Source organism: Corticium candelabrum, chromosome 19 (assembly GCF_963422355.1).
Source record: "Corticium candelabrum chromosome 19, ooCorCand1.1, whole genome shotgun sequence".
Taxonomy (NCBI): Eukaryota; Metazoa; Porifera; class Homoscleromorpha; order Homosclerophorida; family Plakinidae; genus Corticium; species Corticium candelabrum.
The window spans coordinates 5,074,548-5,093,733 of record NC_085103.1 but is presented as its reverse complement, the minus strand read 5'-3'; the positions used below and the strand labels follow the sequence as shown (position 1 = coordinate 5,093,733).

Below are 19,186 nucleotides of genomic sequence, written 5' to 3'. Positions count from 1 at the left end.
GACGATGGAAGATGTCTGTTTCAAGTTGACGGTAGAATTTGTCAAATCTATGTCTGAATGGGATGTCCAGGAAGACGACGTAGTAGAAAATGTAATGACAGCTCTCCTAACAAGTGTCAACATGCATCAAGTTGAAAACAATGCAGATGGCAACTGTCTTTTTGAAGCATGTTCTTTTCTTATATATGGTTCAGCACGCTATCATTTTCAAGTCAGAGCAGAGGCTGTACGTTTCATTCAAGAAAATGAACGCCTTTTTAAGGACGCTGTTCTTTCTGTGCAAGACAGCACCTACAACGCTAAAAACCAAATAGAAGATCAAGATGCAACAGCAAATGACACAACTGATTTTATGAAATATGTCGAAAGAATGTCCACAATTGGTGAATGGGGAGATGCATTATGTATTGAGGCACTAGCAATGGTTCATAAGCTACAGTTGTCTTTGTTCGTTTCGCCTGCATGCTACAGAGTAGAGTTTAATGCTGACGATGCTTCGACGAAACGTCATATTGCATTGGCAAACTTAAACAACAGACATTTTCGAGCTGTTCTTCCAGACAGTGTTTGTGACAGCCACTACAAGCCGCACTTCCCGGTACCATCTGTTGCACTGAATTCTGTGAATGAAGCCAGTGTTTCCAACCTAACAATCCACGAGTACTGTTCTCTGTTGGGAAGAAAAGGTAATAAGTTTAAGTATATAATTCATTATTAATTGGCAAATTTATTAATAAATTAAAAGTTATATTGCTCTTTGCAACTCTTCATAAATAAATCGTCAGCTGACCGTCTTCTTTGTTGCAGTGACTCCCGGAAATGCTAACTACACGGATGTAAACGATAGTGCATTGTCTCTGTTCGAACTACGGTTGTTGCACAGTGCAGATTCTCAAGTACCTTTGTCATTTACAGCTATAAAAGAAAATCCTGGTATGCATATTTATCTCTCTACGTTTTCGACATACAACAGCAAGCTTTAATTTGAGCAACTACGTATACTAATCTAGGCAAAGTATACAGCCAACTCAATGTCTACAACTATTTGTGCAATTTCTTTGTAGCTGCTGTTCGTGAAATAGCTAACGTATATCGGAAGGATACAAAAATCGACTACAAGAGCAACACTGTTAGTGGTTATATAACCTCTGATTAGTTAAGACATTTTCATTTACCTTCGCTTTCAGAGTACTGGACGAGATTGCCATCATCAAGCATGGAAATATGATCATCGATACAGAGCATATGGTAAGGCCTCTGATACAAATGCCGCATGAGTTACTAGCTGATAATACGAGATATCTTCTAGACTATCAGGACAGCAGAAGTGACCTATTTGTTGTTTCGCCATCAATAGAAGCACAGGTCTTGTAGAGATACAGTTCGCTAGCTTTCAACAATCTTGATATGATATCAACTATTTCAGGTTAGTGAGTATCTCAAGGCATCTAGTGGCGATAGTCATGAAACAATGGCAAAGATTGGAAAAGAGATACTAACGAAGGGTGACTTGGATGCCCTCAGAAAACCTGGTCCTTTGAGCGACACTGTAAGCTGGTCATCAGTTGTGCATGCACATGTTGCGACAATAAATAATACGATAGTCAAGATTACTACATTAAATTAATACTTTAACATACTAGCCACCAACTAATTGATGTTACTTGTGATGGAGATTCTAATTGCATAGATAATAAATTACATCCACAAGGATTTTCAAGACTATGTTAATGACATGGTAAGTAACGCAGGCGACAAATGCTATCACTGAACTACGTCTATTTATTGGATATGATAATACTAGAGACCAAGACGAATCCTAAGCCTTTCTAGCTTTGTACTTCCTATATTTCGAAAGCGCGGAATAGCTGCTTTCCAATGGATAAAAAAGGTAATATATCACAATACATAGCGAGCCAATGTAAAAACTGTTCATGTGTTGATTTTTTAGCTAAATGTTTTTCATTATGAGCTTCTTGCCATTCCAGTTTACTTAACTAATCATTGGATAGAAGTTGTAAGCGATGAATGTATTTGTTTAATAAGTTTTGTATTCATTTGTATTTCTTCAATTAATAAAGATTATAGATATATTTCATCAAGCCTTTCTTGTATTTGACTCTCTTGGAAAGAAGCACGAACATGTTGTTTTCGACTTGAAGTAAAGTGATTTAGTTTTTCCTATAGCTACTTACAATTGTGGGCATGCTGGAGTATAGAGTCGACGAAGTCACTTAATTTTAACGACGTCTTTTGTATTTAACAGATTGTGGATTACGGATGTGTACCATTTAGTCAATGGATCGATTCTAGATGTAACCGACTGGTCGTTGGTATACCCAATACCTCAAGTAAAATTGGATGTATTAGTACTATCGTAGTTAAGCAGAAGAAATTATTATGCATCTAGAATTACCCGCAACAAACCGATCCATTTAATTGTGGAATATGGACTTGTGTGGTAAGTCTGTATAACTCGTCTACTAATTCCAAAAGTAAATGTCTAAACTTGTTGTTACAGAACATGCTTTCAGCAGCTGTGGACAATCCTCGTGTAGCCAACAACGTATGGCAGATGTGGAGTAGTATAAACATCAACTGAGTCCATTACGTCGACTTTATCAATTTTTAGATCAATCCCAATGACATGAGGACGTGGCTATTGCATCGAATTGTTCTGACAGGGGCCGTTGAAAGGTACGCGTACAATTTATAGATCTAACAAAATACAAGTTACTGATACAATACATGTACTGTATCCAGGAGAGAACAGAAAGATGAACTACATGAAAACGACCATGATGAGGATACACATTCTAGTGACTGCACTATAGAGACAGAAACAACAATTCATCAAGTAATTGATTTAATTGAGAAATGCACGGTTTGAAAGACACGATTTTTAACTGTTACTAAATTGTAATTTTGTATGATTTTAGAAATCAGATACGAAAAGTAAACGTTATTCACCAGGCGAACACCTTACAGATAATGACTCTATAACGGTATCAACACTGCAATTAAATATATTCAGATACACGCTGCATCTATTTGGATATATGATTATCACTAATCTGCTTATGCAAGGTATCGTTCAAGCCAGGAAAAGTACCTTTTTCTATTGAAGGCACAACAGATCCTGACAGATCAAGGTACAGGAGCGTGATCTACAAGTAGCATATTTGAGCACTAAATGTGTAATATTGTTTATCAGCAGCTATTCTCCGAAGGTTCATACATTGTGTATTGTGTTTCTGTGTTCCATACCTGATCAGAAATGTTCCTTGTTGTTGTTAAACAGAGAGTCCAAAAAAGGAAACTGATAAAGCGTGATTATGATATTAGATCGTCTGCAAAACGGAAAAGAGAACAGGTAAATTTTTCCTGTGCATCATATTCTAAGCATGCCTAACCCAATTCGTCTCTGTAAACATTATGCAGCAATCTGGCATATATGTATATTAATGTCGAATTTTTGTATTCACGGTCTTTTTCATTTCATACACAGAAAATAAACAATTCCAGTGATGAATCAGATATTAGTGAAACAACTGAAGGTATCTGCTGTAGCCTGGCTCTTTTTTTGCTTCAAATACATGTTCATGTTTCTACAGCTATCGAATGTACTGTTGATGAAATAGACGGGACATTGCAATACCTGGAACAGAACGGGTATATTAGAGCATTACTGAAAGCATGTCCTGTCCGGAGCTCCCGAAAATCTGGAAGATCGCTCAGTTTGCACGACATGAGAAAAGGAATCCAAGAAGCAGAACACTTCCTGGTAGGAGCCAAGTTCTCAAAGGCTATTCAAAATAAAGTCAAAAAATTTCTGAAAACTTGGTATTTCCAAAACGAAGTGCAGCCGTGCAAGAGCCATGAAATCGATGACTTTATGCAGTGGATGGGAGAAACAGGGGACTGGAGATACGAGAACAAATCCATGCACGCTATTTACCACATACTGACTTATCATCATCGCCGTAGATGGGTTACTGACGAATTTCATAAAAAAATTGAAATGAACAAAAAATAAGTATTTTATGCTTAGACGGTTTTAGATAAGTGGAACGTGCTGTTGCAAAAGTTTTAAATTAATTTCAGTTTTATCTCTAGATAAGAAAGAATAGCAAATATATTTACATCAATTCATATTTCTCTTCAAAATAATGCTTTGGATGTGCGTTTCTGAACTTACATTTACATCGATCTAAAGTCGACCATAGCCTAGCTATTTTGGATTGTAAACTATAACTAGAGAACGTCTGATAATACAAGTAGAGAAAGTGATCAGATGCATGGGTCTACTAGGTAGTGTTTGGTACGTACACTTATTTCGTTCATGCCATCATCATCTCCTACATCTCTAATTGCGTACCAGAGTAGTGTCACACTTGACTTCAGCGTAAATATAAAAGTCGAGATGCACACAACTGCTGCAAGTGACGAAAGCGCAAAAAGATTGTGACGTAAGAAATGAGCAATGAACAATCTGTAAGTTAACTAATTAAGTTAAAAGTGCACTCTCATCCCTATAAACCCATCATTTTCTCAAAGTGTTTTTATACTTGCTCCATTCACTCTTTAGCTATGTAGGTTAAGTGTGTCTTTATTCTTTGTACGTAGTATACCGCTGAGCACTCAGTCTCCCTGATACTGAATGGACGACATAGGGCGCGAGTACGGTCTGTTCGACAAGGACAGAGAAACTCGCTTTGATTTTTCCTGACGTCCACAACTTTCAATGGCCATCGTGACAGCAATGCCGTGATTTGATGCGTTTAGCGTCTAATGTTTTGTTGTGTTTTACGCGCAAAAGATCACGCTAGATAGCAAAATCCCGTTCGAACGAATTCGTCTGAACGGGATTTCGACACTTCCGACCGATCCAGAGCTGTTTGAAAGTACTGAATGTGTTGCTTCCATTGTGGAAAGTAGTGTCATTGCATTTTCAGCATCGGCAGACGTAAGACGAGAGCATGAAACGGCGAATAAGTCGTCAAAAGGCGCGAGTACGGTCTGGTCTGACATGTAATGTAATCAGATTCACTATCCCGTATGTGTAATCGGAAATAGATCAGAACGATTCTGACTGTCACGAAGAGCACAGCTGTAACCGTTATCTTACATGGTGTCAGGAGGAAAGAACCGACAACAGCATGGCAGAAGGACTGAAACCGCCTCAAGCATTCACAACCACACTGGAAGCAGCCAAAGAATGGCCACAGTGGCGGGACCATTTTACATTCTACATGACAGCAACAAAGAAGGACAAAGAAGACGAGAAAACGAAAGTCGCAATACTACTCACGGCAATGGGAGGGGAAGCCATCTCCGTCTACCGAACATTCACTTGGGCCGCAGACGGCGACGAGGACAAACTGGACTGCGTCATTAGAGCGTTCAACAACTACTTCAAGCCTAAAAGTAATGAAATCTACGAAAGATTCCTGTTCCTGCAGAGGAAACAACAACCGAATGAGCCCTTCGACAGCTTTTACACAGATTTGCTGCGCCTGGTGGAAACCTGCGGATATCACCAAGAGGAGAAAACGAAGATCATCCGGGACCAGATTGTAATCAATATCACCGCAGACAACGTCCGCGAGAAACTGTTGGCAGAATCTGACCTAACCCTAACCAAAGCTGTAGACATGTGCAGGTCAATGGAAGCGACAACCCGTTACATTGCCAGTATGACATCAACCGCCACAGCCTTGAAAGAATGCGTCACCGACGCGGCGGCGGTACACATGGTGAAAGCCATGAAGCAGCGCCCTTGCCACTACTGCGCGACAAACCACAAACCAAAAAACTGCCCAGCATGGGGAAAACAATGCAAATATTGCGGCATTATGAATCACACGGCGGAAGCATGCAAAAAGGCAGAAAAGGACAGACTAGCCCGACGACAAACAACAAAGGAGACGGCCAATGCGATATCGCCACAACGAGCCACACCAGACACACCAGAGAACGAGGAGAGAGACCATTTCGCTTACTGCACCGGTACCACGACACAAACCAGTAAAACAAAGGCTAAAGTCTGGAACATAATACTGGACATAGGAGGGAGAGGTTTGAAAGCCAAAATCGACACAGGTGCAACGTGCAACATACTGCCATTCACTGCTTACCGCGTCCTCTGTGCTAGCCCTCCCACGCCAACAGAAGTTCAGCTAACAGCATACGGAGGAACAAAATTAGATGTCTGTGGGAAAACAACCATGGAGGCAACATTTCAAGGAGTCACCCGCAGGATGGAATTCATCATAGTACGAGAGAACGTGGAGACGCTCATAGGATTGCCTTCCATCACTGACTTGGGACTAATACAACAGACCCTAGCAGTGGATGCAACAGGGGACACACCCACAGCTATATCAGAGTTCAAAGATGTCTTTAAAGGACTGGGACGACTACCAGGAGAGTACAGCATCAAACTAAAGACAAATGCACAACCAGTCATCCAACCAGCCAGAAGAGTTCCATTTAGGTACAGGCAGGAACTGAAGTCACAACTGGATGAAATGGAGAAACAAGGCATCATAGCCAAAGTAACAGAGGCTACTAATTGGGTCAGTCCCATAGTCCTTGTAACAAAGCCAGGTAAAGACAAACTAAGGATATGCATTGATCCAGGAGCGTTGAACAAGGCTATACAAAGGGAGCACTATCAATTGAAAACACCCGAAGAGATATTCGGCACGTTGGCAGGCTCACAATATTTCTCAACCCTAGATGCTACATCTGGTTTTCTACAGATTGCCCTAGACAAGGAAAGTAGCTACTTGACAACAGTGGCAACTCCTTTTGGGCGCTACCGGTATTGCCGACTACCTTTCGGAATCAGCTCTGCCCCAGAAGTGTTTCACAGAATAGTGACAGAATCCTTTGCAGACATACCTGGGGTACACACCTATGTGGATGACATCCTTGTATCAGGCTGTAGCGTAGAGGAGCACGACAAACGCCTTCAGATGGTCCTCGAAAGGTGTAGGGAGCTGAACCTTAGACTCAACCGATCCAAATGCCAGTTCAGAAAGACTGAATTAAAGTATCTGGGACATGTGCTTACATCAGAAGGGATAAAACCTGACCCAGAAAAAGTCGAGGCCATTGAGCAATTCCCAAAGCCACAGTCCAAGACAGATGTTTCAAGACTCCTGGGCCTGGTTACATATTTGTCGAAATTTTGTCCTACTTTGGCTGAGACAGCCAGCCCACTGCGACAGCTAACACAGCAGGAGACTGCATGGGTGTGGGACTCCGTTCACGACCGCACCCTACAGCATGTGAAAGATCTAGTGACAAAGGCCCCAGTACTACGACTTTTTGATCCAGCATTACCAGTGAGACTAACTGTGGACGCATCACAACATGGGTTGGGAGCAGCTGTTATTCAAGAGGGGCACCCAGTAGAATACGCGTCAAGAACAATGTCCAGCATACAACAGAAATATGCACAAATAGAGAAGGAAATGCTTGCCATCCAGTTTGGACTAACAAGATTCCATCAGTATGTGTATGGACAAGATGTCATAGTGGAGACTGACCACAAGCCACTACTTGGAATACTGAAAAAGCCCCTTGCTGAAGTCAGTCCTAGGCTTCAGAGAATGCGCCTACGATGTCTCAAATACAACTACACGCTAGAGCACCATTCCGGGAAAGAAATGGTCCTGGCCGATTCTCTGAGCAGAATGCCATCTACAACACCCTATACAGACTATGATGAACTAACAGAAGAGCAAATCGACTCCGTCACAGAGCAAATCATTCCCACACCACTTGGACGTGAAAGATGTACGGAAGCGACCAGACAAGACCCTACAATGCAGGCACTCATCACTTACATACACACAGGATGGCCACCTACAAGGAGGAGTGTCCCGGGTCCAATCAAACCGTACTGGAATGTGAGACACGACCTAACAGAGAAAGACGGCATTGTCCTCAAAGGAAGCCAAGCTGTCGTCCCTGTGACAATGCGCAAAACGGTGATGAACAGTATACATGAGGGACACTATGGAATAGTGAAGTGTATAGAAAGGGCCAAGACGTCAGTGTACTGGCCGGGCTACACCAATGAAATACATGACATGGTAGCGAGTTGCAGCAAATGCCAAGAAAATCGAAGCCAGAACCCAAAGCCAGACACTAAACCTCATGATGTTCCACACTACCCCTACCAGAAAGTGGGAACAGACTTGTTTGAACTACAAGGGGAACATTACCTACTTACCATCGATTACTACAGCAAATGGGTGACCATAGATCACCTCCAGTCAACGAAAGCAGCTGATGTGATAACTATCCTAGACAAGCATTTTGCCAATTTTGGAATACCAGAAACAATATTCTCGGACAACGGGCCACAATACGCCAACGAAGAATTTCGCAAGTTCTCCAGGAAGCTGGGATTTCAACACACCACATCCAGTCCAGGCTACCCAGCCAGCAATGGCCAAGCGGAAAGAGGTGTCCAAACAGTCAAGAAAATGATGGCCAAGATGTTGGAGGAGGGCCGTACAATCAATGACGCTCTAAGAGTCCTTAGAAACACACCAATAGGAGGAGACCTGCCTACTCCTGCCATCCTGCTACAGGGGAGACACCTCCGAACCCAACTAACAATAAATACTGAGACTCTGGTTCCACATAACATGGATGCAGACAAGACCAGACAAAAACTAATCGCCCACCAATCCCAATATGCGTTCTATGGAGCCACAGGAAACACAACGAACTCACCTCTGCTTCCTGATGAAAGCGTAAGGACAATGAGAGGAAAAAAATGGGTACCAGCAAAAGTCATTGGACACCACACAGAGCCCCAATCCTACATCCTCAGACTAGCAAATGGACGGACAGTGAGAAGAACTAGAACACACATAAACAGGACAACAGAAGTGTGGGATGACAACACAATGTTCGCTAAGTACACTCCGACGGGACAACAAACAAACACCAGCCTGTCAGAAGGACAACCACCAAATCAACCTGAAGAGACAAACGTACTGCCAGACACGGAGATCAGATCTCCGAATACAGAAAGCCCTCCAAAATCTGCCAAGTCCCCAACTGCACCTGCAAGTCAACCTGCAGTCAAAACAACAAGGCTGGGGAGGATCTCAAGACCACCACGACGCCTACTGGAGGACTACACTACGTAATTAGCAACCATTGCTTGACACTGCACTTTTGAGTTGAAGTCACCCAGAGACAGATAGATGACATGTAATGTAATCAGATTCACTATCCCGTATGTGTAATCGGAAATAGATCAGAACGATTCTGACTGTCACGAAGAGCACAGCTGTAACCGTTATCTTACATGGTCGACAAGGACAACAGAATCTTACCTTGCGTTTCTTGACGTCTCCAAGCTTCAATGGCCATCGTGACGGCAATGCCGTGATTTGATACGTTTAGCGTCTAACGTTTTGTCGTGTTTCACGCGCAAAAGATCACGCTAGATAGCAAAATCCCGTTCGAACGAATTCGTCTGAACGGGATTTCGACATTTCCGATCGATCCAGAGCTGTTTGAAAGTACTGAATGTGTTGCTTCTATTGTGGAAAGTAGTGCCATTGCATTTTCAGCATCGGCAGACGTAAGACGAGAGCATGAAACGGCGAATAAGTCGTCAAAAGGCGCGAGTACGGTCTGGTCGACAAGGACAACAGAATCTTACCTTGCGTTTCTTGACGTCTACAAGCTTCAATGGCCATCGTGACGGCAATGCCGTGATTTGATACGTTTAGCGTCTAACGTTTTGTCGTGTTTCACGCGCAAAAGATCACGCTAGATAGCAAAATCCCGTTCGAACGAATTCGTCTGAACGGGATTTCGACATTTCCGATCGATCCAGAGCTGTTTGAAAGTACTGAATGTGTTGCTTCTATTGTGGAAAGTAGTGCCATTGCATTTTCAGCATCGGCAGACGTAAGACGAGAGCATGAAACGGCGAATAAGTCGTCAAAAGGCGCGAGTACGGTCTGGTCGACAAGGACAACAGAATCTTACCTTGCGTTTCTTGACGTCTACAAGCTTCAATGGCCATCGTGACGGCAATGCCGTGATTTGATACGTTTAGCGTCTAACGTTTTGTCGTGTTTCACGCGCAAAAGATCACGCTAGATAGCAAAATCCCGTTCGAACGAATTCGTCTGAACGGGATTTCGACATTTCCGACCGATCCAGAGCTGTTTGAAAGTACTGAATGTGTTGCTTCCATTGTGGAAAGTAGTGCCATTGCATTTTCAGCATCGGCAGACGTAAGACGTGAACATGAAATGGCAAATGAGTCGTCAAAAGGCGCGAGTACGGTCTGGTCGACAAGGACAGCCTAATCTTACCTTGCGTTTCTTGACGTCTCCAAGCTTCAATGGCCATCGTGACAGCAATGCCGTGATTTGATACGTTTAGCGTCTAACGTTTTGTCGTGTTTTACGCGCAAAAGATCACGCTAGATAGCAAAATCCCGTTCGAACGAATTCGTCTGAACGGGATTTCGACATTTCCGACCGATCCAGAGCTGTTTCAAAGTACTGAATGTGTTGCTTCTATTGTGGAAAGTAGTGCCATTGCATTTTCAGCATCGGCAGACGTAAGACGAGAGCATGAAACGGCGAATAAGTCGTCAAAAGGCGCGAGTACGGTCTGGTCGACAAGGACAACAGAATCTTACCTTGCGTTTCTTGACGTCTACAAGCTTCAATGGCCATCGTGACGGCAATGCCGTGATTTGATACGTTTAGCGTCTAACGTTTTGTCGTGTTTCACGCGCAAAAGATCACGCTAGATAGCAAAATCCCGTTCGAACGAATTCGTCTGAACGGGATTTCGACATTTCCGACCGATCCAGAACTGTTTGAAAGTACTGAATGTGTTGCTTCTATTGTGAAAAGTAGTGCCATTTCATTATCAGCATCGGCAGACGTAAGACGTGAACATGAAAGAGTCGAATCTCCCCGTCGAGATGCGCGAGTACGGTCTGGTTGACAGGGCCGTCAAACTTTGATTTGCTTTTCTGACTCTCAAAAGCATTTTAAGTGGTTTCCATAACAGCGCAGACAATTTTTAGGTTTATTAGATAACGCCTAGCGTCGAGATTTTACCAAGGCAAACTTGTCTTGGGTTCCTAGGCGTTCTACGTCGTTTCTGAAAACGACTAGACTTTGCAGACTGTAAAAGTGAGCGAAATGTGTATGTATTGCATTCAGAAAGTTCAACGTCTCAACCGAAGACGAAAAACATAAAATCCCATTGGGACGAAAGATTCTTCCCAGTCCCGTTCGAACGAAAGAATCCCAGTAAAAAGATGAACAGGTCCCCCTAGAAGAAGACTCGGGATTGCCACGTGAAGAAAGCAGCATAGACGCTGAAAGCGCGCCGACGTTCGTCAGCACAAGTGGCATTGTCACGGGCACACGCAGTCATCAGATGCGAAGAAATACTAACAAAGATTTGGACATGGATGACCTTCCTGTTATGACAAACAAAAAAGAAACTTGAGAAACAGGAGACGCTAAAGCAACTCGCTTAGCAGCCTCATCCCATGCACCTATTTCTCTTGCTGCATGCATGCAGTTACAGAGGATCTGCTAGCAGTTTGGAGCTGCACCTGTAGCAGTCGTGTTTCTCTCTGCTAGAGAAGACAACTCGAAAGAAAGACACGTAACCCATAAAACAAGTATGCTCGCTACTTCAATTGTATATATATATATATATATATATTAATTTAATAATAAAGCAGCCAGAAATTAGCTTGTATACATGAGAAAAAGCATTGTGTGTTGCCTAGGATTATATGTAATCTAAGGTTGTTGTTTTTAAAATTATTTTTGTATGAATAAAGTTTGTTATAATTCTAGTCCATCTATAGTCACTGAAGTCTAGATATTCTGACAACGAGACGCATGACACAAGAGCACACGTACACACGTGACAACACAGCCTCACTGGTAAACAACTGAACAGAGAAAGTAGATGATCCAGGATTGTCTGCAAGAACCACTGGAAACAGTGATTATTGCTACACAAATTTTAAAAATTATGCTTCAAAACATTGTTATTGCAATGACTTTCTTGTACAACAAGGCTAGACAAACGTGTCAAACAGTCAATGCAACAGTGCATGACCATTCATGACCACAGTATTGTTTGGAGGTATCTACATGTGCCACAAATCTGTGCTTGTCAACTAAAGTCTGTTTCCTTGCTCCACATGCAGTTGAGCCTGCATGCCTAGGGTTTCCAATAAATAATTACCTCCATTATAATTTGTTGCAAAATCTGTTTTTACATCAAAAATTCATTTTCCAGCCTGTCATCCTACTGTCTTAGCTAAATCAAAAATATTTATTTTTGTTTATTAAATTTATTTATTTAATTATAAAACATAAAAATAGAGTAATATATCAGAGAACATTTAGAGCACACTGGAGCACTCTCGCGACCAGCGTTTGAGATTCCGAGTCACATACTAAATCTCATACGCGATCAGACAAGACCAAGCGAAGCTAGACATGTAGGCATTATGCCTGCTGTACCTTTCCGTTTGTTGTTCTTCTCTCTTTATGGCGACGATATCATCGTCGAGGCGACTCCCGCAACGATCCTTCTAGATTTGAGGCCCCAACTGGTGCGGAAACTCCCAAGAATCGATTGGGACTCGGTCGTGCTGTATCTCGGAGCTGAAGAGCTTTCCTGGAATGACACAGTGGCCAATCAACGGCTCACTGATGGAGTTCGCATTCTGATCGGCTTCAGAGGTGAGATCGCGCAAGTTGCTGTAGATATGGTGGTAATGATGATAACCATGGTAACCATTCACTCATCACTTGACGCTTAACGTTGTTTATTGTTATTATACAGATTATTATACAGATGTAGCTGACAGAATGCTGTCGCAACAGTCTGCAGTCGATTATGTATCTGAGACTGAGAGTGATGCAACTCATCACATGACCATTAGTCAGCATGACGACGACGTCAGCAACAATTATTGTGCTGAAACGACAGATCAGGACGAGGAGATTCGCGTGTCTGCTGGTACCGAGAGGGATACTTCTTCTCTTGCTGCCGTTGACCGTGAAATAGTGACCCAGGGGCTACCAGACGAAGTTGACCACATTCGTGTTCGTCAGGCATTTGTAGATGACGAAGACGATCAAACAGCCGATCAACAACAGCATGGAACGCCTCATTATCTCGAAGAGACGACCAGCAATTTTGAACGGCCAAGAAGTAACGAACATTGCAAGCATGTCATCGTGACACACATTGATGGCAATACAAGCCAAACTGATCATGAAACATCTTTGAGCAACGATACGGTTACTCCAGAGCAATGCGAAGTGGCCAACGAATGGATGGAGTATTCAGACAGTACCAACAATGATGGCGACGAACACGTGATTAGAGAACCTCAAGAATATGAATCACTAACGAGCGACTTTGCCGGAGAGCGAAACGACGACAACACGATTGAAGAATCTCGAGAATGTGGATCCTTGATGAGTCACTTTGATGGAGAGCGAAGCGACAACGACAGCAACATGATTGAAGAATGTGAAGAATACGCGTCCCTAACGAGTGCCTTCACTGAAGGGCGAAACGACACCGGACAACACGACAGCGAGTCTGGTGTGGCATCGGGAGCAACAGATGTTCAAGTATTGGTATCTACTCAAGCTATTGCTCGGATTTCCAGTGGAGTCGAAGTGGATTGCGTCGATCAAGACCAACTACCAGTCATGCCTCATTCACTAGATACTCGCGTTGGTTCGTCGTCTACTCAAGAAGAAATGGACTTACACTGAATCATGAATCATTGGTTGATATCGGAAGTGAGTTGTTGTACTGGGCCTTGATCTTTCATCTTCTTCTTTGATCTGTACAAAGTCGTGTAAGGAGCAGGACTTTGGCTGTTGTATGGAATGCAAGCACGAACAGTAGTGTGAACGGTGACTATGATGTGAGCGTCACGAACTTGCTGAATGATTAGCGTACGAACTTGTTGAACGATTTTCATGCAAAGTCACTGCTGCAAGTCTAACATTTTAGTCAATTTTTATGTATCAATTATTTTATTTTTAATTAATTGTTGTGTATCTATTGTATATTGTGTACGACAAGTGGGAATATTTATGGATTCATATTCAGATTTTACGTATTGATGACGTCGTGTATTTCACGCATGCGCATAGGCTGGCCGTAGGTTCCGTGTAGAGATGGTCTGTTTGGTCTTGCAAGGTGTCGGGTAAGTGCAGTGTGTACGTGTAATGCTAGAGTGTAAACTGCGTGTTTTTGTGTTTGCTTGATTGCCTTGCATGAAGAGAGATGGATACGTATGGTTGAATGCTAGCTCTGTGCTAGAAAATGTTGTTGCATTGATTTTTGTGAGACAGACAGACAAACAGACGAACAGATAAAAGATCACTTTGCAAAGAGAAAATATGTATAGATAGACAGACAGATAGACAGACAGACAGACAGACAGACAGACAGACAGACAGACAGTAGTTTTAACCATTTTTCATGTATGTACTAGATGTAATGGACACGTAGATTAGCTATTGCTTTGGTGCTATAGTTCATTTATGAAAATATATGTATTGACAGACAGACAAACAGACAGACAGACAGACAGACAGATTAGTCATTAGAGTTTTAGTAGTATTTGATCTGTATGTCTCAGTTTTTTATAAAATTTTGCTTTTTATGTTCAATAGTGAAATAAGACAGACAGACAGACAGACAAGCTGATAGACAGACAGACAGACAGACAGACAGATGGATGGAGAGACAGACAGACAGACAGACAGACAGACAGACAGTTAGACAGTCAGCAGACAAACAGAGAGACAGACAGATAATTTATTTGTGAAATAAGACAGACAGACAGACAGACAGGCAGGCAGACAGGCAAACAGACAGAGAGACAGACAGACAGACAGGCAGGCAAACAGACAGACAGACAGATAATTTATTTGTGAAATTAGACAGACAGACAGACATGCAGACAAAGTGGTTCCACTAGTCTTGGAACATTTTGGAAGATGGGGCAAGAAGGCAGAGACCTATTTAGATGACTTGTCAAAACGATCAAAGGATGACTTTGGAAATCAAACAGGGCAGAGTTTAAAGGCTATTGGCGTCAAAGAATTGCCATTCAATTGCAACGTTGCAATGCCAATGTATTTCTGAAGAAAATCAGTAATGCCTTGTCAGGACAGGCCAAGTGCCCAGACTCGTAGATGTTCTATAGAAAAAGGATCACATGATCCCTTTTAACCAATGAGTAGTTAAATATATATTGTATTTAGTTTTTAGTTGTTTTCTCTTGCTTTTATTGTCATAGGACAAACGTAGTTAGCCATTTGCTATTGTATCCTAATTCAAATATGAAAAATATATGTATTGACAGACATATAGACAGACAAACAGACAGAATGCCTTGGTGTTGGCTAGAAAGATGATCAGAGTAACATATGGACAGAATTCTGGCCAGAGTTTAGATGTTGTTCAACTTTCAATTCAGTAAACTAAATTTTGGTTTGTAGGCTCCGTAGGGGAGCTTTTTAATGCTAATTGTTATTTGTGTAATTGTAATTGTAGTTGTGACACTTGTTGTTCATTAGCTGTTACTTTTGTTTCACCTGTATTAGCTTTGATGTATAAAAATATATGAAAATTTGACAGACAGACAGACAGACAGATGGATGGACAGACAGTGAGACAGTCAGCAGACAGACAGACAGGCAGACTGACAGTTAGACAGTTAGCAGACAAACAAACAGACAGACAAACACTCAGCCATACATAGATACATACATACATACAATGATACATATACAGTACAGTACATACATCTACATACATACATACATACACATACATACATACATACATACATACATATACATACATACATACATACATACATTTTTTTGTTTGTACATATGTACATACAAGAGCCCCTAAGGCCCAGGTTCGATACTGCAATGACTAAACTTGCTATACTCTAAACTTTCAACAGTCACTCTATCATGTCACTAGGTACGTCATACTCGCTGGACAGAACTGACACTTCGGAGAGAGAGGCAATTGTATGTTAGTTCCTTGCCCAAGGGAATTTATGTATGTGGCCCTCCTGCACTCAAACTCTGACCCAAAGGTCCCGGATGTTGCCAATCTCCAACTGCACACTCTAACCAATTGAACCACACACACACACACACACACACACACACACACACACACACACACACACACACACACACACACACACACACACACACACACACACACACAATCAGATTAATAGGCAGGCAGACACACGGATATTCTTTTCCTGAGAGTCTTCTTCATGACAATCAACTATATAGCATCAAATTATTGAATACATAGCAAGACGACCGCACTCAAAACTTCCTTTACTAAACAACATCGTACGCCCACAAACTGTTCATTTCAGCAATCATTTATTTGCACACACACTATGGCATGTGTGCCTAACACTTACATGGTAATATGAAAATAAACGATGCATGCATACTGTCAGTCATTCTGGATGGCGACAGAAATCAACATTTACATTCCTGTCTTTGTCTGCAGACACTAAAGCATTGAGCTCCAACACCACGTTTCTACACTATTTGTTACTCATCAGGTTTGTCCTCTTGTGTATCGCTCTGTTGAGGTACGTTGCTCGCGTCGTGTTCATTATTGACGTCTTGTTGCTGTGGTTCACGATTGTTGGTATCTTGGGTGTCGTCATCATTGGTGTTTGTGTTTGTTTGTGTTTGTGTTGTTGGTGTTGTTCGTATTGTTTGTGTTGTTGGTGTTGTTTGTGTTGTTGGTGCTGTGGGTGAAGCAGGGTGTGCGGGTGTGGAAGTTTCTGTTGTGAGATTGGGTTTCTGTTTGTGTGCTGGATTCATTACGTAGCAGTAGGCACAACGAAAACCTAATGGAAGTAGAAATGAGAAATGAAACTGACAGCAAACAGACAGACAGACAGACAGATAAACAAACAGACAGACAAACAGACAGATAGACAAACAAACAGACAGACAAACAGACAGACAGACAGATAGACAAACAAACAGACAGACAAACAAACAGACAGATAAACAAACAGATGAACAGACTGACAGACAAACAAACAGAAAGACAGACAGACTGACAGACAAACAAATAGACAGACAAATGAGCAAACAAACAAACATACAAACAAACAAACATACAAACAAACAGACAGACAAACGGACAAACAAACAGACAGACAGACAGACAGATAGACAGACAGACACTTTGACAGAGAAATTACAGCTACACTCACAGACCCATACACATTCCCAACTCTTCCTGTGGAATGCTTCTTACTTAGATATTCGAATTCATCAGGAAGAGCCATGCCATTGTGCGAGTGGCATTGTTTGCAGATGAGGGCGAATCGGTTGTTTGGCCCATCACCAACCAAATACTCAACAACCTGCATACAATATCACACACGTGTTACACTGAGTCGTCAGTCACCATCAGTAACACATGTACCTTGTCAACAGCTGTTCTCTCTCTAGGAAGAATAGGGCACTGGACTGGAGGACCGGGTGCTGGTCTAGACACGTAACCTATAAATCAAGGGAGTGAGTTAGAAGAGATCGAAGAGACAGAGAGAGAGACAAACAGACAGACATAAAGACAGACAGACAGACAGACAGACAGACAAAGAGACAGACAGACAGACAAAGAGACAGACAGACAGACAAAGAGACAGACAGACAGACAGTTAAATTATGGCGTCGGCCGTTTGGGCAGACTAGAATGTAATAGTGTTGTTCTTTGAAAATATATGTATTGACAGACAAAGAGACAGACAGACAGACAAACACACAGATGGACAGACAAACAGACAGATGGACATACATACATACATATAGTATAAAAATATATGTATTGACAGACAGGAAAACAGGATGGACAGACAGAGAGACAGACGGACAAGCAAACAGACAGACAGACAGACAGAAAGACAGACAAGAGACAGACAGACAAAGAGACAGACAGACAAAGAGACAGATGGACAGACAGACAGACAGACAGACAAACAGAGAGACAGACAGACCGGACAGACAGACAGACACAGAGAGACAGACAGACAGACACAGAGAGACAGAGAGACAGGACAGACAGACAAACAAACAGGACAGGCAGACAGACATATAGTATACGTTGTCGTGAGATTTCACTTGGGGGTCGACTCCTCAAGAGGGGACCATCTAAATACGGAAGCGTGCATTTGCATTGTGGTGTGGAAAGCAGTCTTCATGCACAGTTTCATAGCGATTGGCCCGCAGTTTTGGCGTGATTGACGTTACAGACAGACAGACAGATAGACAGACAGACAGACAGACTTTTATAGATATATAAAGATAATATGTATTGACAGAGAGACAGACAGACAGGACAGGACAGACAGACAGATAGACAGGACAGACAGACAAACAGATAGACAGACAGATAGACAGACAGACTTATATATATATATATATATATATATATATATATATATATATATATACTATGTATTGACAGAGAGACAGACAGACAGACAGATCAGACTTTTATAGATACAGTAGGACACCACTAATCCGATGGCCATGGGACCAAAAGGACGTCGAATAACTGAAAACGTCGGATAAGTGACACATTTTGAAAAACAACTACAGAATACTTAAAGAAGCTCAACATCTAATTGTACAAGTAGCAACTAATACAGTACAACTTCTTTGACTAGGGAGAACGCTAATGGAAACTGTCAAGACTTAAAGTAACCACTAATCTTAGTCTGCATCAACGCTTTCGCTCTTCTTGCTGCAGTTGTCATCAGCAGCCCTTTCAGTAGGACCATTGTGCTCACTGAAACTTCAGGTTGTTCTTCCAGGTACTGAAGAACCGCTTCTAGAGCTTCACATTTAATTTGACGACACGTGGATCATGGATACAGTACTGTACGCACAGGAATCGTATATCCTAGCGTGTGCACAGCCTTGCAGTTCAGACAAGCCATGCACCGTCGAACAATCCGTGCTGTCGGATAACTGTGTTAGATAAGTGGTGTCCTACTGTAGATAGAGATAATATGTATTGACAAAGAGACAGACAGACAGGACAG

At 42.1% G+C, this 19,186-nt stretch overlaps 4 protein-coding genes across 5 annotated transcripts in view; 3 read left to right on the top strand and 1 right to left on the bottom strand.

The window, feature by feature from the left end:
- Nucleotides 1–23: 23 nt before the first annotated feature.
- On the top strand, nt 24–4,152 carry LOC134194848 (uncharacterized). Of its 2 annotated transcripts, none has more exons than XM_062663823.1 (21): nt 24–686; nt 808–933; nt 1,065–1,129; nt 1,188–1,248; nt 1,310–1,365; nt 1,427–1,549; nt 1,691–1,738; nt 1,805–1,891; nt 1,952–2,017; nt 2,082–2,161; nt 2,267–2,351; nt 2,411–2,461; nt 2,522–2,566; nt 2,633–2,697; nt 2,764–2,857; nt 2,940–3,005; nt 3,088–3,152; nt 3,215–3,230; nt 3,302–3,373; nt 3,509–3,557; nt 3,615–4,152. In XM_062663823.1, exons 1-21 carry the CDS (start codon nt 50–52, stop codon nt 4,034–4,036), a joined length of 2,379 nt encoding a protein of 792 aa, XP_062519807.1. In that variant the 5' UTR covers nt 24–49; the 3' UTR covers nt 4,037–4,152. The 2 variants fall into 2 exon arrangements, with proteins under 2 accessions (XP_062519807.1, XP_062519806.1); XM_062663822.1 differs by having other exon boundaries at nt 2,764–2,884.
- A 1,007-nt stretch (nt 4,153–5,159) lies between these two features.
- On the top strand, nt 5,160–9,306 carry LOC134194656 (uncharacterized protein K02A2.6-like). Its single transcript, XM_062663598.1, has one exon. It carries the CDS (start codon nt 5,160–5,162, stop codon nt 9,174–9,176), a length of 4,017 nt encoding a protein of 1,338 aa, XP_062519582.1. The 3' UTR covers nt 9,177–9,306.
- A 3,189-nt stretch (nt 9,307–12,495) lies between these two features.
- LOC134195139 (uncharacterized) lies at nt 12,496–14,174 on the top strand. The gene is made up of 2 exons (XM_062664150.1): nt 12,496–12,779; nt 12,883–14,174. The coding sequence occupies exons 1-2, from the start codon at nt 12,545–12,547 to the stop codon at nt 13,827–13,829; spliced, it is 1,182 nt and encodes a 393-aa protein (XP_062520134.1). The 5' UTR covers nt 12,496–12,544; the 3' UTR covers nt 13,830–14,174.
- A 2,168-nt stretch (nt 14,175–16,342) lies between these two features.
- The window catches only part of LOC134195158 (endoplasmic reticulum junction formation protein lunapark-B-like), a 6,174-nt gene continuing 3,330 nt past the window's right edge, over nt 16,343–19,186 (bottom strand). The window contains exons 8-10 of the mRNA XM_062664166.1: nt 17,566–17,642; nt 17,395–17,503; nt 16,343–16,975 (exon numbers count right to left, since the gene is read on the bottom strand). Of these exons, the coding sequence (XP_062520150.1) occupies nt 16,671–16,975; nt 17,395–17,503; nt 17,566–17,642 (491 nt within the window). The 3' untranslated portion in view covers nt 16,343–16,670. The remainder of the gene's footprint in view (nt 16,976–17,394; nt 17,504–17,565; nt 17,643–19,186) is intronic.